At 37.4% G+C, this 23795-nt stretch overlaps 1 protein-coding gene across 2 annotated transcripts in view; it reads left to right on the top strand.

Annotated features, from left to right (window-relative positions):
* Nucleotides 1–13574: 13574 nt before the first annotated feature.
* The window catches only part of scrn2 (secernin 2), a 10486-nt gene continuing 265 nt past the window's right edge, over nucleotides 13575–23795 (top strand). Inside the window, exons 1-9 of one of the 2 annotated variants that reach the window (XM_072434320.1) lie at nucleotides 13575–13761; nucleotides 15567–15729; nucleotides 17530–17711; nucleotides 19294–19493; nucleotides 20255–20470; nucleotides 21069–21234; nucleotides 21878–22058; nucleotides 22871–23033; nucleotides 23753–23795. The exon at nucleotides 23753–23795 is cut by the window's right edge and continues 265 nt beyond it. In XM_072434320.1, the coding sequence (XP_072290421.1) occupies nucleotides 15568–15729; nucleotides 17530–17711; nucleotides 19294–19493; nucleotides 20255–20470; nucleotides 21069–21234; nucleotides 21878–22058; nucleotides 22871–23023 (1260 nt within the window). In that variant the 5' untranslated portion in view covers nucleotides 13575–13761; nucleotide 15567 and the 3' untranslated portion in view covers nucleotides 23024–23033; nucleotides 23753–23795. Of the gene's footprint in view, nucleotides 13762–14177; nucleotides 14198–15566; nucleotides 15730–17529; nucleotides 17712–19293; nucleotides 19494–20254; nucleotides 20471–21068; nucleotides 21235–21877; nucleotides 22059–22870; nucleotides 23034–23752 lie in introns of those variants that run through there. The other variant, XM_072434321.1, reaches the window with a different exon arrangement.

Genomic DNA, 23795 nt, shown 5'->3' with positions numbered 1-23795 from the left:
AGACAGTGTAATGAAACACGAATGAGAGGGAAGGATATCCAACAAATAGTTGGAGCTGAAATCAAACTCATAACACTACGGTATATACATATGTGTACACGTTCTCCTCTTCTGACTCTCCACATGTTTTCTCAAGGATACTGTCGGATACAAAGCAGATGAATTATTGGAATAAACAGATTTTACCATGAGGCAATTTATAAATCTGCCAATCTATTCAATCATGTAACCATCTCTTAATTCATACAAAAGAAACTATTGTACTGCTTCTGTTAACTGTCTCATGCAGAGACAGAGTTGATGTGTTTGATGTGTTTAAAAGATCTAGCTGACAGTTTTACATGCTGTGTGATTTGTGGCAGTCTGACAAACTGATTCATCCACAGTTAATGGAAATGTGTCTCTGTTACTTCACTGAGTTAAATAAGGATAGTTTAAGTTTTAAAATGTGTATCTTATAGAAGACTGTAAGGTTTTAACTTCACAAATTTATTATGGAAAGACAATAAAAACAATGAATTATAAGATTTTGCTGAAATATCTAAAATAGTAAAATTTCAATTTCAAAAGTCACAGTCGGCTCATGGGACTAGGCCTGTCACGGTAATAACTATATCAACATTTCCTTTAATAAATGACACAAAGAACAATCATATTTAGGGGTCAATATTTATCACATGTACTTTTTTCTTTTTTGAGCTTCTTCTTGGTATATTATATATATATATATATATATATATATATATATATATATATATATATATATATATATATATATTTAGTTGAGTCCATTGACATTGCATCCTTTGTATTGAGCTGGAGAAATAAAGCATAAAGCATCTTAGCAATGATTATGTATGGACCCCCTAGGCGACAACAACCAGTATATTGACTTTTTGACTATTGAATGCTCTAGAAACTCCAGACCAAACGAACTACAGTGAACTTTAGGTCTGAGCGCATTCAAATTCCTCTATTACCTGTTCGTCTGTTTCCTCCGCTTAAACTCTTCTCCTTTCAGAAAGATCTTTGGCCTCTTCTGTTTGTGAAGAAAATCGCGCGGTGAAATAAAATCCTCATCGTACTCAGCGCGTGGCTCAGCTCTGCTCCATCCTTCCCTTGCTTCAGACGTAAAGGTGCGGGTTTGGCGCTCAGGTGCGCTGCGTGGTGAGCACTGCACACGTTTAGGATGAGCTCCGTGTCTTGAGCCGCTCCAGGCCCCGCCCCGTCCCACTGTGCGTGTCCTCGTGAGTGCGTGTCCTCGTCAGTGCGCGTGTACAGGATGGAGAGCCCTTTGAACATGAGAAGCTCGAGGCTAAAAACGGATTTTTTTGGACAAAACGTGGATCAGTGCAGTGTCAGTCAGAGAAAGGTGTCCCGGGACGCACACGAAGCTCTCCAAGACACGGAATCTATTTTGATCTGTTCAAAAGCAGCATCAGGTTATTTTACACACGCATACGGATAATACAAGTAATATAGCCACATAACTTTATTCTACTCTTTACTATTTATTTTTGATACGAATTATGTGTCAAGATCGAGCACAATTCAAATCGAGTCACTGCCCAAAGTTATGTACAAATGTAGAAAAACATAATGTTTCAATCAACAATGACAGAACTAAAAACGGAGTTTGAAAAAGAAAACAAGGGTTAAAAAACAATAACGATGGAATATTTTGCGGTTTGCCTTGAAAGCCAGAGCAAAGGGTTTTTAGTAGATTTTAAAACATCAATGTCAGAAGCAGATCAAGCATTCACTACAGGGAAACTTCTCCACTCTTTCCATGACTTACTGGGTCCATTGCATGGACAACTAAACAACAAGACCGACCCAAGCACAGGAAAGATAACGGTTGTATGATATTATATAGCCCTTGACCATTTTTGAAATATTTAACATTAAAATCAGGGACACATTATACCATGTTACAACGGTGTTACTTCATCATTTTTGACTCAAAGTTGTATTTGGATAGATTTATGCGCGTCTAAGTAATCCTAAATCCTGCATTCCAGGCTTGACTGCGCAGAGAAATTGTGTTTCTAACGTACAACTTCACAATGACCAGAATGTACAATGGTGATCTATCTGCCTGTCGTAGTTAGTCTTTAAATGAGTGGTGATGTCATGAAAAGAGAGCATCCCCCCAGCTGCTTTATCACCACAGGATAATGCAGCTAAAAGGGTTAAACGGAAGAATTGCTTGTCTCCATGGGTAGTTATTGCTTTGCCCTTACACTATGATAATAAAGTTATTTCTTGCATTTATTAAATTGCAGGTCTTCTTATTGCTTAGAAACACCACGAAAAACCTACATTTTTACACAACCTACATAGCACATCCTCCATAGAGATTGATACAAGAAGCAATAACAGCTTCACAAAAATAGTGCACCTTTAAATTTGACATGATATCCATTGTTTGTTTGTTTTAAAATGAATTTAGGAATCAAATTTGAACATTTCAGCGTCAGATTTATAATTCCTAAATCCTTTGCGGAGCTTCTTGGGTGATGAGCTACTGAGAGCCCCCTAGCTATAGTTTGTTTGGAGACCCCTGATTCTTCTTATTTGTAATGTATTCAATAGTGTGCCGTGTCTGAGACCTACGGAGCAAAGTCGAGACCTGAAATCCTTTGATTGTGGACACTCCTCGGGCGGTTTAGTCCAGACCGAAACAAACATACAATTAAAATATAGGCTATATAATATCTAACTATTATTTCTGAACGCTGCATTTACCCAGCAGTCTTTACTCAAATACAGTTAGCAATAAATGTGAAATGTCATCTTGTTCATAGCATTGTTCTTGGCTTATGTGCGCCTTGTAACATGTCAGTTAAGTGGTTTACCGTATATTGTTGTATTAATCATCGCGCATTTAATAGTTTTAGTTGAATTTGATCCTCTTTCTCTCTTTCTCTCTCTGAGTTAATGCGGGTCCTGTCGCAGCTTGTCGGTGCAGACCACAGACACTTCCTGGTCCTTCACTCTTTCTCTGAAGCAGCACTTTAGAAATGCTGAAGTCGAGTGGACGCCAACAGCAAACACTGAATCAGCACCAGAGCCTCACGTCCAGGTACGACTCGGACAGAGAATTAGCTCAACACCGGTTCTTATGTTCGCCGGGTAGTTTAGATTGCACTCCTTTTTTTTTTTTTTTTTTTTTTTTTTGAGGTTTAAACCACATGCACCCTGTCAAGGCACTCCAATAATGTCACTTTAAGGCAAATAAAATGTTAAGTTTGTTCAGATAAAACAAGGATAATTGTCTATGGAGTTAAACTTAAAAATGTATCACTGAATTAATAGAGCCTTTATGTTAAGTTAGGCCTTAAGGTTGACCCAATGAAGAGCAGTCAAATTTTCATTGTGACATTGAAGTACACTGAAGTACATTGAAGAACATTGAAGTACTGTACACTGAAGTACACTGAAGTACATTGAAGAACATTGAAGTACTGTACACTGAAGTACACTGAAGTACATTGAAGAACATTGAAGTACACTGAAGTACACTGAAGTACATTGAAGAAAATTGAAGTACATAGAACATTGAAGAACATTGAAGTACATTGAAGTACACTGAAGTACATTGAAGAACATTGAAGAACATTGAGGTACATTGAAGAACATTGGAGTACACTGAAGTACATTGAAGAACATTGAAGTACATTGAAGTACATTGAAGAACGTTGGAGTACACTGAAGTACATTGAAGAACATTGAAGTACATTGAAGAACATTGGAGTACACTGAAGTACATTGAAGAACATTGAAGTACATTGAAGAACGTTGGAGTACACTGAAGTACATTGAAGAACATTGAAGTACATTGAAGTACATTGAAGAACATTGGAGTACACTGAAGTACATTGAAGAACATTGAAGTACATTGAAATACATTGAAGAACGTTGGAGTACACTGAAGTACATTGAAGAACATTGAAGTACATTGAATTACATTGAAGAACGTTGGAGTATACTGAAGTACATTGAAGAACATTGAAGTACATTGAAGTACATTGAAGAACGTTGGAGTACATTGAAGTACATTGAAGAACATTGGAGTACACTGAAGTACATTGAAGAACATTGGAGTACACTGAAGTATATTGAAGAACATTGAAGTACATTGAAGTACATTGAAGAACGTTGGAGTATACTGAAGTACATTGAAGAACATTGAAGTACATTGAAATACATTGAAGAACATTGGAGTACACTGAAGTACATTGAAGAACATTGAAGTACATTGAAGTACATTGAAGAACATTGGAGTACACTGAAGTACATTGAAGAACATTGAAGTACATTGAATTACATTGAAGAACGTTGGAGTACACTGAAGTACATTGAGGAACATTGAAGTACATTGAAGTACATTGAAGAACGTTGGAGTACATTGAAGTACATTGAAGTACATTGAAGAACATTGGAGTACACTGAAGTACATTGAAGAACATTGAAGTACATTGAATTACATTGAAGAACGTTGGAGTACACTGAAGTACATTGAAGAACATTGAAGTACATTGAAGTACATTGAAGAACATTGGAGTACACTGAAGTACATTGAAGAACATTGAAGTACATTGAAGAACGTTGGAGTATACTGAAGTACATTGAAGAACATTGAAGTACATTGAATTACATTGAAGAACGTTGGAGTACACTGAAGTACATTGAAGAACATTGAAGTACATTGAATTACATTGAAGAACGTTGGAGTATACTGAAGTACATTGAAGAACATTGAAGTACATTGAAGTACATTGAAGAACGTTGGAGTACATTGAAGTACATTGAAGAACATTGGAGTACACTGACGTACATTGAAGAACATTGGAGTACACTGAAGTACATTGAAGAACATTGAAGTACATTGAAGTACATTGAAGAACATTGGAGTACACTGAAGTACATTGAAGTACATTGAAGTACATTAAAGAACGTTGGAGTACATTGAAGTACATTGAAGTACATTGAAGAACATTGAAGTACATTGAATTACATTGAAGAACGTTGGAGTATACTGAAGTACATTGAAGAACATTGAAGAACATTGAAGAACATTGAAGTACATTGAAGAACATTGGAGTACACTGAAGTACATTGAAGAACATTGAAGTACATTGAATTACATTGAAGAACATTGGAGTACACTGAAGTACATTGAAGAACATTGAAGTACATTGAATTACATTGAAGAACGTTGGAGTATACTGAAGTACATTGAAGAACATTGAAGTACATTGAAGTACATTGAAGAACGTTGGAGTACACTGAAGTACATTGAAGTACATTGAAGAACATTGGAGTACACTGAAGTACATTGAAGAACATTGAATTACATTGAATTGAAGAACGTTGGAGTATACTGAAGTACATTGAAGAACATTGAAGTACATTGAATTACATTGAAGAACGTTGGAGTATACTGAAGTACATTGAAGAACATTGAAGTACATTGAATTACATTGAAGAACGTTGGAGTATACTGAAGTACATTGAAGAACATTGAAGTACATTGAATTACATTGAAGAACGTTGGAGTACACTGAAGTACATTGAAGAACATTCAAGTACATTCAAGTACATTGAAGAACGTTGGAGTACACTGAAGTACATTGAAGAACATTGAAGTACATTGAAGAACATTGAAGTACATTGAAGTACATTGAAGAACATTCAAGTACATTCAAGTACACTGAAGAACGTTGGAGTACACTGAAGTACATTGAAGAACATTGAAGTACATTGAAGTACATTGAAGAACATTCAAGTACATTCAAGTACACTGAAGAACGTTGGAGTACACTGAAGTAAACTAAACAAAGATGTTAAAATCTTAAACTGGTTGGCTTATGGTCAAAATGTCACACCTAACAGCACATACTCAAGATTTAAAGACTTTTTAGCGGATTGTAAAGGAGAATCATCTGAAGAGCTTTGATGAGTTGAAAGAATCTTTTGACTTGGAGAAGCAGGACTTTCGTAGGTATTTACAAATAAATAGTTTCTATAACCAAGAAATTAAACAGAATAACAGCCCTTTGACTAAAATATTTATTAAAGCTTATAATTCAGAACTTTCAAGGGGAATAATACCTGAATTAAACAAATGTATCGACAATTTGGGCTGCCACAGTAATGGTTGCATTAAGGATAGATGGGAAAGAGGGTCGCTTTGTTCTGGCTGATGACGACTGGGAAAATATATGTACATCTCACTGGAGAACCACGGGATCACATGTTTGGAGGGAATTCTGTTGGAAAAATGTATCGCGTTTCTTTATAATACCATGTCAAAATGCCCATTACTCACAAGGAAATGCTGACTGTTGGAGAAACTGTGGCAGCCAGCAGGCAAACCACTGTCACGCATTTTGGTACTGTCCTGTTGCTCATAAGTATTGGACTGAAGTACACTAAAGTGTTTTGAGAGTACATTGAAGCACATTGCCTGAAATTAAAATATTTATTTATGTAGTTTTATAATCAATTAGAACAAGCACAAACATAGAAAAACTAAAGATAGAAAGACACAGAGAGCAACATGACAAAACAAACTAAAAGAGTAGTCTGTAGAGGTCAGTCTGGCATATGTCCTCTTTTGAATAATTTGAGAGCTTATTGCTTTCTTTTTTCGTTTAGTGCACGCATTGAAGTGGTGGACCGCACATACCTGCAGTGTGTTTACTACTGCCTTTGAATAGTCATGCATTAGACATTTCCTCATGAATACAATGCACGATTAAGCAGAAGACTCAGAAATTATACTTAATTACACTATGAGCACTGCCAAATGCCAATGCTGACACGGCACTGGCAGCGTTTCTTATAAAGAAATATTGATTCAATTAATTCAACAATTATCTGATGATGAAATTAAAATGTCAAGTGATCATTCGTGTAACTGATGATCCGTGTAATAGTGGGTGTGTACTTGGAGCATGTGTTTCTGTAAAGGTCAAACAAGAAATTGCAACACTGAAATAGTCTTTCTTATTGTGGCTTTTCTTAACTTTATTGATAATAGACATTTCAGAAATATCCTCCTTGGTTTGCCATACAGAAAGTAAAATTAAACCTTTATTTGTGCCTGAAAATGCTTCTTATTATTAATACATTTAGAAAAAAAATCTTCCAAGCTTTATTTATTATTTGAATTTCCCCTGGCGGCTTTGCAGTTTGCAACATTTTGTTTGTTTAAATCGAGCAACTGAATTTCACTCCAGTAATTAGTATTATCTACACACTCACACACACACACACACACACACACATTGTCAGTATTTTAATTGTTGTAATCAGGCACAACAAGTTCTGAAGCCATGCTTTTTATTTGCTTCTAAAGGTCAAATACTTCATGTAAGACATCAGAGTTGTGCTATGGCAGTTTGGGCATGAGGATGGACTTCAAGAGTTAAGCACAGGTCAATACAGATCTGTCATGTGTTGGTAGGTTTTGGGTTTCATTGAGTGGACGTCAAATTTGAGTGGACTTTTGTTTCGTAAATCTTCAAATAGAAAGCACTTTTCCAATAAATCTTTCTTTATTTTCTAATATATAGTAATTGTATGGTATTACTTTCAGACATACCATATAGACCTGCTTATGGTAGTAGGTCTATTTATGGCAGAAACATTTAATGAGTCTTACTTGGTGATCCAAAAGTTACAATAGCTCCGTCAATGTTTTGTACTGCCATGTCTGTTTATTTTGTTTGGATTTATGTATTGTTTAGATTAAATGTATGAATACTTCTTAGGGTGTATTGTGCTACTGTTTCCATGCTGAGATTAGGAGGGCGGATATAAAACATTCTTGGGCATTATGAGACATATATAGATATTTTATTTTTGTTTGATTTGTTGAGCTGATCCCTTGAGTTCCAGTATAATGCATTATTTAGTTACATTAACTGTCGTACAACAAATACCATTATTTCTTCCACAAAGGATGAAATTCTGAATTAATTGTCCTATTCTTATATTATAAAACTCACAGATAAAGTACATAAAGTTTCCCTTGTGCCATTAGGATTTTATATTTATATAATTGTTTTAATGTGGATGACAATTTAACACTTTTTAGTAATAAGTTAGACTATTTTTACTTGAGAACATCTTTTGTCCACAGCCCCCACTCTGTTACAGCATGTTTAGTACACATATATGTCTATTGTACAGTGTTATGTGCTGTGGGTCAGATGGCTCCGATCCCTGTATAGTCCCACGGGAACCAAAGGCGCGTCCCACACAAATCCTGTCCCAACACCAGCCTCCTGAGTGCGATAGGCCGCCCTGATCCGGCACTTCCCCTCCGCATATCCCACACTGTAAACTGTAAGCACCTGGTATAGTCCACTTCCTTATCCTTGTTAATTATTCAAAATCCCAAAAGCGGAGAACCCCACCCACTTTCTCAAGGCTTCTCTCGGTCACCAGCACTGAACCCCCTTCTCCCCTCCTCTTCTTCTCTCTTTCTCTCCCTCCTGCCTCCTCTTTCAACTTCAAACCCAGTCATTTTTTTTGCCAGTTGCGCTTTGATTGTGAGCGTACACCTGTATTTTGCAGCAGAGACTTCCTCACGAGCCCCCGCCCCCATCTTTGATTGTTAAACAGCCGTGGCGCCGTCGTTACTGTCTGCTCCCCTCCCAGCTGCTGCCTCTCTGCCTTTTAACCAGATCTTTAATTGAGCTGAGAATTTGACATGCTTTATTTTATCTAATTTCCAAAACGCCTTCTTGTGTGCTGAAGGTTGTAAAACTTGAAATATAAGCGCCTTACTGGAAATAAGCGTATGCTGTGAGTGTCATGTTCAAAATTCCCCTTGCTCCCTTGTAGACGTTTGGAAAAAAGAATGGAATAAGTGGACATAGAGACCATCAACAGCATACAGCTTGTTTGCTAATCCCTCAGGAAGACAGGCAGTCAGACACACACACACCTTCAGCAGTAATACCATGCTTTATTAGGCCCCTGCTCTATCCTGTCTCCTCTTTAGATTAATACGCACAAGGGCCTCACAGCTGTTTCCGTCCCTAACACCCCTCATCTTCAACGGGACGTCCCACCATTTCACAAGGGGCGGAGGTGGGGGGGGGGGGGGGCTTTGCACAAACACCGGCTTTGCCCTGGTCTGGTTTGGTCTGAGTCTAGGGCTAAGCTTAAAGCCGGCTCGTGCATGTTTGTGTGTCCGTAGAGCTTTGAATATCCTTCTGCTCAGACAAAGTGTTGAGATGTTGATGGCAAACTGCATATTTGCTCCTACTACAAGAGTGAGTCACAGACAGACATCAGCCTACTCACTGTGCAGGCAAGACACAATCAAGTTCTCTCAGCTGCAAATATATATATATATATATATTACATTGGTTAGAATGACGTGAACCTTGATCATCTAACTTCATGTAGAATCTTGAGATATTTACGATTTTTCTCACCAAAATGTTGCTAAATTACTTCCCAATGCATCAAGTAAGGTTTATTCTGTAATTACACATGTTTGGCGCCAGCAATTAAGTATAAATTTAGTTGCGCTGAATCATAAAGCCACAGTATCTTCTGTAGGTGTTGGTTTCGAGGTGGATGTGGGCATCGATGTAACTTTGGCTCTACAAACAATACTTTACACTACACTACACAAACAACAAAATATTTGATGTTTTGTAAGTGTTTTATTTTATAGTTTTATTCAGGTTCAACAGTCTTTCTGACACAAGTTTGCACGTTCTCTCCATTTTCTGGGTGGGTTAGCCAAAGGTGTTTCTTGACATTCCCCAATTTGAGTCATTTACTAAATTTGAGTCAACCATGCTAGTTGTTAGCTTGACTATATTTTCATCAGAAGCTTCGAAGTCAATTGCAGCATTAGTTTAACAAGTTTAATGGACAAAAAAACACGTAGATAAAGACGTAAAATATTTCATCTACCATAATCACCCAACACATTAAATATAGCATTAAAAATCAGTTGGCCTCGATGTCTCTCTGCACTGATTTGTTTGCACAGGTTTATCAACTGTTGAATATTGTGTTTTCAGTAATATTAAGCTCATATTTAACTTAAAATGAACATGTTTTAAGAATAAAAGAGGGATGGGTCAATTGTGAAGGATGGGTCAATTGCAGAGAATGAATTTGAAAAAATATACACGGTTCATTTTACATTTTATAATGAAGATATCTTAATTGAATGAAGATATTTTAAAATTTTAAACTTATCAAATAGCTCCAATTATTGTTTTGGCTGTGTTGCTCTGTTGCATGCAAAAACCTTTACAGTGTCTGAATTATTTTTCCATCGTCAACAGTGGAAGTGTACATTTAGCGTTTACATTTTCAGAGGCAACTGTTGTTGTGATTTAGGGCCTTACAAAAATAAATTGATTTGATTTGATTTGATTTTCTCGTGTTAAGTGCCTCTGTTTGTGCATACTTGAAGGCCATTTGTGACTGTGTTTAACTCAACGCTGCTCGTTTTCTTTCCTGGGTGTGTCGTGTTTGGCTCAGGTGGGTGCTTCTCGCTTCTCGTCTTGCTTCACGCAGTTGTTACCTGACTGACTTGTGTTGGGGGTAAAGCAGACAGGATGTGCGAATGTTGTCAGCACACAGGAGGAGATGAAAGCCTCTGGAGAGGGTGTGGAGGAGGTTTTGCAGCAGATAACAGGTTTTCAAGAGTCTCACAGCAAGAAGAATCCAGTTGGTCCTGACAGTGGTTCCAATGAAGTCATGAAAGGACACCGCTCATGGCAAAAAAATCAGTTGAGCTTGGAATACTATTCAACAAGTCATGCGAATGTGACAATCAGTCTAAAGCGGTGAGGCCTCCAGGTGCTGCAAGATACAGAAAAAATATCCTGGTTTTCTGCCCTCGCATCGGAGAAGAGAACACATGTACTGAAGAACTGTGTTTGATCGTGATTGCAAGCCTTTTATTTTGTTTGTCAAAGATTATGTAAAAAGACATCTGAAGAACAATATTTTACTGCTTGTACATAGTCGTTGTAGTAGTAGCAGCAGCAATTACACAGTAATAACTATAAGTAAGTATTTGTAGCAACAATTACAAATACGCCCAGGAACGCTTGAAAAAGAGATCTCAATGGTTAAATAGATAAATAACAATGAAGTTCATACATTAATAAATAAATAATACTTGCACCATTATTAGAGGTAATTTATGTACAGTAGGTGTTAATTAGTAGTAGTAGAAGTAGGCCAATGCAGCAGCACTTAATATAATATCAAATCAATACGCTAATGGTTCTACTCCAGCGACATTTGGCACAACAAAATACAGAAATTAAACGACTAAACTAAGCCCTAATTCTGCGATATTTGAGCAGAGAAGCTGTAATATCATGAAATGTTATGTGAGCTTGTTGATAATTAGCATGAAAATAATAGAAGTAACATTACTTTTTTGTTTTTTCTAAAACGTGGTGAGCTGTAATGATATTGTGACCCATGTATCAAGCTGTGTATCGAATCGTAAGAAAACTGAGTTAGAGTTGAAGGTCATTCAGGTTAAATGATAGTTTTATTGTGAATTAATCATGTTACAATTTAGTGTAGTATGAAAACATCTAACTATATCAAAATAATGTTATTAAAATATTTCAGTGCCACTAATTTGAAAAATAAATAATACTAATAATAAATGTCCAACTAAATAATAGGCAACTTTTTATAGAAAATTATAAAATATGTATATATATATATATATATATATATATATATATATATATATATATATATATAATATAAGAATATTTGTGTTTGTGTCTAGTAATAGATAGCATTTAGAATTTTTTTTTTTACAATCATATTTTTCTTCGGTCAATAGGCAAAGGAAAAACATGCCCAAACAGTAGAAACACAACATTTTACAGACTGCAAGGGTTTAAGGCTAAAGTTTAACACTTAATTTGCCTAACCGTATTAACATAAAATTAGACTAACAAGATGACAACACATCAGCTAACTAATGATTTAAACTGAACTATTACTATGATAGTCATTATAACTTCAAGATTGTCACCAACGTCAAAGACGTCACTAAACTCTGGCACCAAGTCAAAATATGAAACATAAAAGTTTCCATTATGTAGCTAATTGCTCTCCCGCCTCTTTCCATGTGAACAATGGCTACAAAATGAATTGCGTTGCTTGAAAACAATCCAGTGTTAACCCTGTGACGAGCTGGCACCTGTCCAAGGCCCAAAGTCGCTGGGTTAGGCTCCAGTCACCCGCGAAAACTTGCAGGAGAAAATTAAAGAAAAATGTATGACAACAATCCAACAATTTCAAGAATGGAGTTGTTAAATGCGCATATATTTACACAGAACTAACATAACGGGAAAAAAATCTATATCACAAAGCTATATCACTAATCCGGTTTGCATGATTTGTTTTATTTCGAAACATAACCATAGAAACCTATTTTCAATAATAAGATGACACAAACGGTTCATAGCTCAAGTCGAGTTTCTCCAGGTTGCCAAATTTGTAGTCTTTAAAGACCTGCATTTTGATATGAAAGAAACATTCAATTGACCCTTTGAACTTACCATAAAACAGTATTGGCTTGGCTTTCTTCTTTTTTTGCAAGAAAATCTGGCTTTGAAACTGATGATGTAGTTAAGATAAACATATGATAAGACTTTATTTCCCTGCAGATATTGGGGTGAGCGATGTGCCAAAAAAAAAGTATATTACCGTTTTCTGGAGTTAGTTTGTGTAGCCAGTAGGCCTGACTGCTGTCTGCTTCTTCTGACAGCTCAAACTTCACTGGGATTCGTTGAAACCACCTGCCACTCACAGAGCATGAGGGAGGCTGAACAATAGGAGGAGTTTATGGTGGAAAGTGCAGAGGATATCTGAGAAAGAAGCACCAAAATAACAGACTGTGACGATTTGTTTCTTTTAATTATTTTATTGCCCAACCTAATGGGCACCAGCAAAACATCTGTTTTAGCTTGAGCTGCAGTACCTGGAGGAAACCAGAGACACAGGAGACTAAAGCCTGCACACAAATACTGCATGGTACAGGAATCAAAGCAAGATCCTTTGTGCTTGAGTTTAGGCAACACCATATGATTTAATGATTTTAACACAGTCAGTGGTGAAAAGTAACTAAGTACTAAACTAAAAGTACTGTGGCCTACTTATGTAACATTTTACTTCAGTAAATGTCAGAACAGGTATCTGTGCTTTATACTCCAATACATGTTTTATATATACTATGTACTATAGTACCCTAACCCAACTTAATTTTATGTATATATTTGTTTTACTTTATTTTAAAATAATTTGGCTCGGGGCCAGACTTTGGTCATGTTTGTGGGTGAGTATTTATTTACTTACACATAGCTGCATCAAAGCCAATAGCTCCCTTAACTAAGACGCACATCACTCCAGAATCAGACATTGCCGAGTGAGTGTCACTTTCCTATCACGCGGCCACATTTGAATAGTTTCCCGTTGACTTTATCATAATTATAAACCGCGCAGCCTGTGATTAGCCTTCATCCCGGGCTGATCCCGTCTGCGTCTCCCCCGCTCTCTGGGCTGCAGCCCTCGGACTGGACCTCGGTCAGACTCGCTGGAGACGCGCGCGCGTGTCCAGACGAGACGAGACCTTTAAGTACGGACCTTCGGCTCCCTCGGTCACGTGACGCACATCTCCCAACCTGCTCCTCGCGGCAGCCGGTGTGTGTCGTCCGCGCTCACGAATGATCCAAGGTAAACACTTCGCACCCGTAGCGGTAGTTTGCGCCCCCCGTCCGCCCCCCGCACGCACACGCACTCTCCGCCCTGTTTTATTAATGCCCGAGCCTAAGAGAACCAACAATGCGCATTGTCACGTCGCGGTTTTGCGGCTCCGCGGCGGGGGGGGGAACCGTGAAGCGACAGCGGGGCGGGCAATGGCAAGGCAAAGCCCCGGGTGCGTGGGGCCTTTTCTCGGGGAAGGAACGCGATGAATCCCCCCGTAGTCCTCCGGAGCTCCGCGACCACCACCACGCTGCCACGCGCCGATCTGACGGTGCGCTTTTGCGACACGGTTTCCGGACTCGACGCGTTTCACTGTCGCAAAAATGATTGAGAATAGACCGATAATAGTTGACGTGCGGATTTGTGGAGATTACTGCCACTAAAGTACTCTGCTTTCTAATCCTGTGTAGGTGTGTGAACGGCGGTGCACCGGGATCGCACCGTGCAACAGAGTATTATTATTATTATTATTATTATTATTATGAGTATTCTCTGTTCATCAGGCAATGGTCGAAAGGGCGTGGGTCCTCTTTGCTGCTCGATGTCAACAATTGTAAATAAGCCTCAACCAAATATGCTGTTGTTGCTAGAGGACAAACTAAAACTATGATCCAGTGAAGTACTTCTGTGGGTGTTTCTGTGGAACTAGGCCTGATGTCTCTAATGCTCAAGTGTTACAGAATAATTTATAGGGCAACAGGAACTCACTTTAAGGTTTGAGGAGATAGAGTACAGATGTTCCCACTTTAAAGGCTATAATTGAAAAGAAGGCAATGTTATGATACATTTAAATATGCAAAAATGATGCTTGTTGCGTCTCATCCTTTTGTAGTTGCCATGATAATCTTCTCTGCATCTTCCAATTATAGTATATTTATCAGATGCCTGTTGCTGGTAGGTTTTTGGTGGTACCAGAACAGCGTTTTACTTTACTGTTTCCTGTATGAATTTAATCATTGATGAAAAGTAAATGTGTTGTTTATTATCTAGAAAAAAACAAATTTAATTAAAATCTTCATTCCATACCAATTCCATTGAATACAATTGAATGGGGGAAAAGTAGTTTGTGGCCACCAGGCATAAACACTTTTTTGAACCAGTTTTTGGTACTGCAACGTTTTTGTTCGGTACTATACTGGTACCTTTAAACAGAACCCAGCGCTATTAAAAGGCACTCTTAATCTTGTATTTGGTATTGAAAACCTTGTGATAGTTGTAGAGTGCCTATGACAAGTTCAACTACTCAACTAAAATGCAGTTATTTTTATTTTACGTTTTGCTAAAAAATATGCAAATTCTATCCCAGAATAGCAATTTTTTAGGTTTATAATTGTACTTCCTGTTTGTTATTGGTGACATCACACTAATAAATTACACAGTAAACACTTACCCATCACTTCCTGTTATTTCTTTTACGTTTCCCGCAATAGCTCCTTTATTGACGTAACACTAACATATATATTTACGGGTATAAATGAACCACATTAAGTCAAAATTAAGTCATACGCCCTCTAATTTTTTTTTATTTTTTCTTGTTGTGCTAAGCATCTCGCAAAGTGTCCAAAAAAGCACTACATAAGTTTTCCGTATTATTATTATTATTATTATTATTATTATTACAGATTGCCTCACTGACATTAAGACCAAACAGACTTATGCAGTTCTCCTCTTGAGATTTAAGGCATTTTATAAGCAACTGTCATTTCACAAATATTTATGCAGGCTTTGTGCCCCTAACACCAGTTCTTCTCCAACTCCCTGCGTGTCTGTTGCAGGATGGCTGAGGGTCCCAGATCGTGTGACTGTTTTGTATCGCTGCCCCCCGGATCCCAACACGACCAAGTGATTTTTGGGAAGAACTCAGACCGACCCCGCGATGAGGTCCAAGAGGTGACGTTCTACGTTGCGGAAACTCACCCGCCCGGCTCAGTGCTGGAGGTAAGTCTCACCACAGAGCAAGGGATAGATTTGCAGAAACACTGTGCTACTAGATAGATATGTAACAAATAGAATAGGACTGCCTAAGACAAGTAGTTTTGTGTGACTGTTAAATATTGACATGTTTTCTAAAGGTGAAAAGTCGGGTAATATTTGAAAGCAAGGCCCAAAAGATCACCATGAATACACTGTACATTAACAGATCCAGGCAGTGTTTTTTGTTTGTTTCAGGATCTTTGTAACATTAGTCATTTGCAACTGTAAGAAGTGATTAATTGACTGTTAAATCTATAGATCTTTGTTAACTGTGACATTGTCTTAAACAAGGATTCAAAACAAGTTGAAATGTTATACTGAGGCTTGGTATTGGAATGGTCTCTATGATCATAGGCCAAGTGTCTACTGTAAACATATGATCAATATCAACAAGGCTTTGACCTCAAGTAATGTGGTCGATGGTACCACCCATGACTCCAGAGCACTATCAATTTCCCGGACTGACTAGCATTGAACTGCAACCCCTTTTAAGGCCTATCACAAGATGTATATATTGTTTTGAATTGTTAATTACCATAGCAGCATTTTTCATCACTCAAGTCCATGGAGATAATACTACCATGGAGTTACAGTACTTGTACACAGGAGGTTCTGTTTTGAAGAATCTCACATGTTTGGTAGCCACATGCACACGAGAATAGCTCGAGTTCTATCACCATGAAGCCTTGGTATCGCTACATGTCTGAGGATGATGAACACCTCTATGACAAAGACTTTGACCTGAAGGCTCTGCTCTGCCCCACACCAACAGGGGACGTTCAAGAGCTCAAAGATAAGGGTGTCTCTCAATATCCAGCCCCCCTCACACTCAGAGAGGAAAGACATCTGGTCGAGTCTCTCTCAAAAGAAAACATGAAAGTCAACATTACCAAAAGAAAGAAAAACAGCTGGAAAATCAAATCAAGATACATAAGGATCTCCATTATCTTTAACATTCTACAGTGCAGAACAATGTGCAACTTAAACAGGAAGTCCCCAAATCCATTGGAGTCATGAAAAAGATGAAAGACAACCTTAAAGGAAAGGACATTGTAATTGCTGAGCTGAAAAACACAGACAGGTCAGTGCCAGAGCCTGTGCTTTCCAGAAGAGAGAGAAACAAAAGAGCACAACAAGCCACTCGTCTGAAAAGACTGGTGATCGTGGATGAGCAGAAGAGGCCCAGGTGCCAACAGCGTTAAAACACTGCTTTATACTTGCATTAGAAAAAAACAACAACCAAAATAGTTAGAAAATATTTGCAGTATTTAATAAATACATGTTTTAAAATATGTTATTTATTTTTTGCTTGTCAAATGCCAGATGGTAAAACTGAATCACCCTTTATTTTTTAAACATCAAAATGGGTTAACCCAAAATGTTTGTATCTTTTAAATCTGTGGGTCTCGAATTATATAAGAGAACATTTCAAATTGTGATATACCGGAAGGCTTTAAAACAGAGACGCCCTTCAAATGCAGCAGTAAATGTTTACCGAAGTAATTTATCTCGGGGGGTTTTATCTTGGGGGTTGCAACTCAATGGACCACAATTCTTTTTGGATGTGACAAGCTTAATGAAACCAAACATTCTGAAAGATAAAGTCAAGTTAATGTGACATAAACAGGATAAAAATAGTTTTAACATTTTGAAGTATATATGAAATGCATAATACATATATAACCAAATCATCTTGACATCTGCACATGTGTTAAGTGCCAAAAGAACCATGACATCCTTCATTTAAAACCCTTTTCCCCCCAGTGCACGTACATCCAGATTCCTCAGGTGGAGCAGACTCATGCCGTGGTGCTCAGTAAACCTGCATGGATGTGGGGGGCCGAGATGGGGGCCAACGATCAGGGCGTGTGCATCGGGAACGAGGCAGTGTGGACCAGAGAGGAGGTGAACCCTGGAGAGGCTCTGCTCGGCATGGACCTGCTACGGTTAGAGCGCTTTGGTTAATAATAATATATCAGTCACTTAGTTACAGCATTCAATTGAAACATTGACCTAAAGCTAGCATAGTGTACTGAATCTGCTTTACATTAACAGGAATGTGCAAGCTAACAAAACACAATTAACAATCTACATCATTTTAGACATGATATGTTTTGTAATTTAAGAAAAAGCAACTTTATGTGTTGTGAAGATGATAAACTTGTAATGTAGCTATATAGACTTCTTGTTATGTACAGCGTTTTTAGTGTACAAAAAAGAGCCAATAAACGTATGCAGTTCTCCAGCTGAGATTTAAGCCACGCTGCACATCATTTCAATTTGTCACTTAATTGCTTAAATAATGTTACAAGTACTGAAACACGTCTTCATTTTATTTCTTATTACTTAAGTATATTCAAAAATACATAAACCTCATAAATGATAATGGCCAATTATTTTGCTTTAAAAAATCTGTATACAGTTTTAATTATTTAGGCTGAATAAACACATTTTAATTTTGTTCACAACACCCTACTTTTTTTTATTCAAATGGCCTTTTTGTTTGCAACTAAAACTTCTTATTTTACTATTGACTTACTAAGCACATACAGTCGTCTGATCACTTCTGTTAGTTCTGCCTTTAAACTACAGTTAAACAAAGTAGACTGAATTTGTGTATCCGATTATCATGCTGTCCAACCATATCACAAACTCTTTTTTTACCAACTTAATTTATTCATCTTTTTGACGATGATGAATAAAGAAAGAAATGACATTGGCACGGATTATCTTTGTGTGTTTTCAGTGGAGGTCTGTGGCTTTGATCCTTTTAGTGTGGTGACTGCCAAAAGCGTGTCACAACAGGAGAGTCAAACGCACTAAAGCATTACACTTATCTTTTCATCTCCAAATCGGATAAATGAAAGATTCTCTGATATTCAAGGTATTTGAGGCTGTATAGGCCTATATAAACTGTTTCTGTAGATGTCAGAAAGGGAACTGACGCTTTTGATGTGTGTTATTTGTACTTTTTTTTCACTTGCACAGTATTACTTCTAGTACTACTATGAATGATAACATAGTAACATAACGCAAGTTTATTTTTCAGCAAGAGCATTCTTTAAAAGTGTAAGTAGGCAAATGACTTGAATGTACCAATACTGATTTGATTTACTGATCTCAGTCGTTCACTTGTACAATGAAAAACACTATGAAACACTAAATAATAAATAGAATGGGGATCATTTAGGAATGGCAAGGCATGTTTCTTTGTAGAGCCCAATTCCTACACAAAGTCATTCAAAGTGCTTCTCGGAAAAGGAAAAGACGCATTGAAATCACATTAAAATCACAATAAAAACGTGAATAATAATTTCTTAAAAACGACTCAAAAGAGAAGAATGCAGGTAAAATCATGTTTGTCATATGCACCTCTTATTTATGAATACCATCACTTTATGAAAATAGTAGATGATATAATAGTTTTATGACTCGCTGCATAGAGTCACGTGTTGCTTATAATTTAACGGTACACAGTCACTTCCCAGCCTTGACCAGCCTGTCATTACTGCTGCCTGTGTCCTGTAGTTTGGGTCTGGAGCGTGGGGACAGTGCGTGGAGCGCCCTCTCTGTCATCACTGAGTTACTGCAGCAGCACGGTCAGGGCGGGCAGTGCAGGGAGGACACCGAGGCCTTCTCTTACCACAACACCTTCCTCCTGGTCGACCGCTCCGAGGCCTGGGTCCTGGAGACGGCAGGAAGACTCTGGGCGGCTCAGAAGATCACAGGTGTGGAGCAAGAGGGACATAAGGCTGGGCATTTAATCGAGATTCAGTCATTTCATATCATCAGTGATGGGCTTGCGGTATTTTCATTGAGAGGTCCACAGTCGATCCTCTGACAGTAAAAGCATGTGGTTTTGATACTTATTTATTGAATGTAAAGTGTGATGGACTGAGTGTCAGTCTAATAGTGAACCAAAGGCAAATTTACATTAAGGTGGACAATAAAGGTAACGTTTCTAAACATGAAATCAGTACTGAAATCCAACAGAAAAAAACTTGTTGTTTTTTTGCTATATGGCCCAACCATAAATGAGATGGAACTTATTATCTTATTATGGATGTATTAACCTTTTTAAGTGCATTTATATAGATAGATTTGATTTAATTTATGTACAATTATTTATTTAATTTATGTATGTAAAGAACACACATTAAAACGTTAAAATAACCAGGTATCAACAAATATTTGTAGGTTTGCTGTAGGGCAGCACAATATTACAAATTGTTGTGATATGTTTAATAATGTATGTGTCAAACAGAGACCAATCAAGACAAATTTAGAAATGAATAAGCACAGCCTTTTCAATGTTTTAATTAAGAACAATCAAAAACAATGACTTATGTTATAGGACTCTGTCGTAATTTATATTGTTGCGATGATCAATTATTACATTAGCTAATATTTCAATATCGGAACATTTGCAATAAATTGAGGTGCCCTACTTTGCTCTAATCTGTGTATTACTGTTGTCTTCTGGTTTCAGAGGGAGTTAAGAACATCTCAAACCAGCTGACCATCTCCACAGAGTTCTCAGCGGAGCACCCGGAGCTGCGGGCCGTGGCTCAGGCCCAGGGCTGGTGGGACGGTCAGGGCGACTTCAGCTTCACTCAGGTGTTCAGCCCCGAGCAGCCTCCTGCCCGCATGGAGCTGGCCAAACAGCGCTACAGAGGAGGCACCGAGCTGCTCCAGCAACACCGCGGTAACGACACTGACACACACTTTGTCTATTTCATTGTTCTCTTGCTTCTTAGTAAAGGATATTTTAGGCTTTTTTAAATAAATCTGGTTTCCTTTCACTAGTAATTCACATTTTTTAACTGCAGTAATTATTCCTAAACAGAACATCTACTTGAACGTTGTTACAATTCATATGTACGAATGGCAATTATCATAAGTTGATTAAGAAGAATGGTTTTTGAGGAAAGCTATTAACAATGTGACGGTAACAAATTGATATCTTATTGCTATATGGTGAGGATGTGATGTGGTAACGATGCGGCTTTTTAATTGTGTTTAGAAAGTTTTTTGTTTTTCTATTATTGAACTACTATAACAAAGCAATATCAAGTATGTAATAATAATTTTCCAAAAAACTGAAAAAAAAGACAGAAGCTCAAAGTCGAATGTAATTTGTATTTTGTAAACATCTGTCAGAGCACTAAAGGTTACGCAAATCAGTTTATCAATGTTTGTGAGGCCAAAATTATGAACTGAACCACAGTCCTCGTGGACCCAATTGACAGTGTTCTCATCTCGTCTTGTGGGAATAAGACGTCCTGTGTTGTCTCTGGTCTCAGGTTCAGTCACAGCAGAAGTGATGATGTCCATATTGAGAGACAAACCCAGTGGGATCTGTATGGACTCGGGAGGCTTCAGGACGACTGGGAGCATGGTGTCTGTGCTGCCCACAGACCCCAGCCTGCCCTGTGTGCACTTCCTCACTGCCACCCCAGACCCATCCAGGTTTGGCATGGCATAAAACTCTTATTTTACATCAGTGTGCAATACTTTAAAGCCCGACTTTTGGGGAATATGCCATAGAACCTTTATTCATGAAGGGTCTAACCACAGATATTGCATGTTAACTGAATCTCTCTTCGTCTTTCCTGTTTATTATTATTATCATCATTAGTAAATCAACTGTCCAGTTTTTATACTACAACCAAGGTTCTACCAGGCTTCTGTTTTATCAAGCACAGCAATATTCATAGCTCAGACAAATAAAAACATAATTCCCTAAGTAATAAATTGACAAATTGTTGATCACCATATACAAACTAATACATATAAGTAAAGGCTTTGCTACTGATTATTGAGTAAAGGTTATATAGATGATTTTTTTGACATGAATCATTTTATTAAAACATAAAGATAATATAATATAATGTAGTATAATTCTGATATAATTATTTTCCAGAACAAGAATCAGGTCTCACTTCAGCCTGAACAGATTTACTATTCCAAAAACAAAACATTCAATTCAAAACATGTCTGGGCTATGAATCATTTTAATGCTTCCTGTATTTTTTCTTTTCATTAACACATTGGGTCGTTGGGTATTTCTGAGTCTGTTCTCTGTCCTCTCGTTTCTGCTCTGCTCTGTCAGGTCTGTCTTCAAGCCTTTTGTGTTTTCGAACTGTAACGCTCCAGTGCTGAGGGTCGTCTCCCCACAGTTTGGACCAGAAGATCCAGTCAGGAAACAGCCACGCTTTCAAAGCAAAGTGGACCGCAGACACGACCTGTACAAGGCCCACCAGGTGGCGCTCAACACCATGGAGACCAACCCGGTGAGCACTGATCAATGTTTTATTAGTAGTTATTATATTGGAATAGTAGCACTTAATAATGAGCAATGGTTTCGGGTGTCGTATGGCAAAAGCACATGCACAGTTTAAGCTTCAAATTAAATACATTTATAAAGAAGTCTGTATTTTATAGGCTTTGTACCTGACTTTTAACACTTTGCACCAGCAATCATCATGGGCGGGGATAGGGGATAGGTGAAAACGGAGAGCATTCTAAAACCTCAAATGCAGGACAATCCATGGATTACTCAAACATGCATCAATCAATCAAATTACAACTCAGAGTTAGCAAATGATGAGTGAACATTGGTACAACATAGTTAAAATAGTCAAGTAAATTTTACATATTTACGTCCCCTTTAATCTTCGATATTACAAAATTGAAATAACATCGCATTAGAGGGTATATTTAATACAAGTACACGGCGGTAAGTGTAAAAGTGGTTTAACAAGGCCCTTGAAGCTGTACTGGATTTTCAAAGACAATAATATTCACGTTAATTGTTTCTTTTGTCTTAATTAACAATCAGCAGTTTTTGTAATGTAATTATAATATCTACATGTCTAAAGTCGAGAACATATCTTTATTGTAGACTTTCACATACAGAATTGAGAGTACTTTTTACTATTGTAAGAGCGCTGATCAAAACAATGTTGAAATTAAAGTACAGTATGTAGTCATATTGTATGTTAAAAGTGCAATTCTTTTAACATGTCACTTAAGTATGCGGCAAAGTTGAACTGATTTACTATTTTGTTACATTTTTTAACCTTTCCCTTTTGATGCGCGGCAGGACGAGGGGCTTGTAATTTATGAGATCTTGCGGGAGCTGGAGTCGCAGTGTCTGAGCGAGATTTCGGCGATGCTGAATGGAGAGATCCCGGGGGACGAGCTCGGAGATCTGTTTTTTGACTGCGTCGACACAGAAATCAAGTTCTACCAGTGAGCAGGGCAAGGTGGGTCGAATGAAGATAAATAAATGAATAACACAAATTAAATAAACATTTTTTTTAAAGAATAAATGTGACCAATTATGTTGTATATTATGTTTTGAAATACAAATACATTTCAGAAGATTCTACTTTAGTGAAGCATGCAGAGTCAGAGTGTTTGCTTGCCTGATTTAGATTAGATTTATTGACTTGGCAGGAGACGACACTACATGCGAATCATGAAATGTGCCAATAAAAACACTAGAAACAAGATGCAATATTTAAAAGCGCTCCCATCATAAATTTGCAATATAAATATACAAAATCTACAAAACAGACAAAAAGAATAAAACAATCGAAGAGCATTTAAAAGAACAAAAATACTAATACTTACCTTAGATAAATAAGATATTATACACCTTTTTATATTAATACATTATTACACCATTTTATACTAAGTATAATATAAGTGTAGAACCTATAATGTTCTCCAAACTTTGTGATATAGAACATGGAGTAAACTTGTATTATGGCAAAATATTTGATGAATAGTTACAAGATTTTTTTTTTTTTTTGCTAAAGCAACCTTCCATCTTTTGCTCTAAAACTCAATTTCCTGTTAAGTAAGTTTAGGAGATTCATAGCTTAAGGCAAGAGACGGATGTATTAAATGCCTGTATGCAACCAAAGGGTTATAAAAAAATGCAAAATTTTAACCTTTGTTTCATTGTCCTCTGTTACAGCGCCCTCAGGTGGATGTTTGTGTGATCGTAGCAGGTGTTGGCC

The sequence above is a fragment of the Eucyclogobius newberryi genome, unplaced genomic scaffold (assembly GCF_026437365.1).
Source record: "Eucyclogobius newberryi isolate DKJ021-1_F unplaced genomic scaffold, fEucNew1.0.hap1 SCAF_664, whole genome shotgun sequence".
Lineage (NCBI taxonomy): Eukaryota > Metazoa > Chordata > Actinopteri > Gobiiformes > Gobiidae > Eucyclogobius > Eucyclogobius newberryi.
Note: the sequence above shows the minus strand (reverse complement) of the source record. Positions and strands in the feature narration are given on the sequence as shown.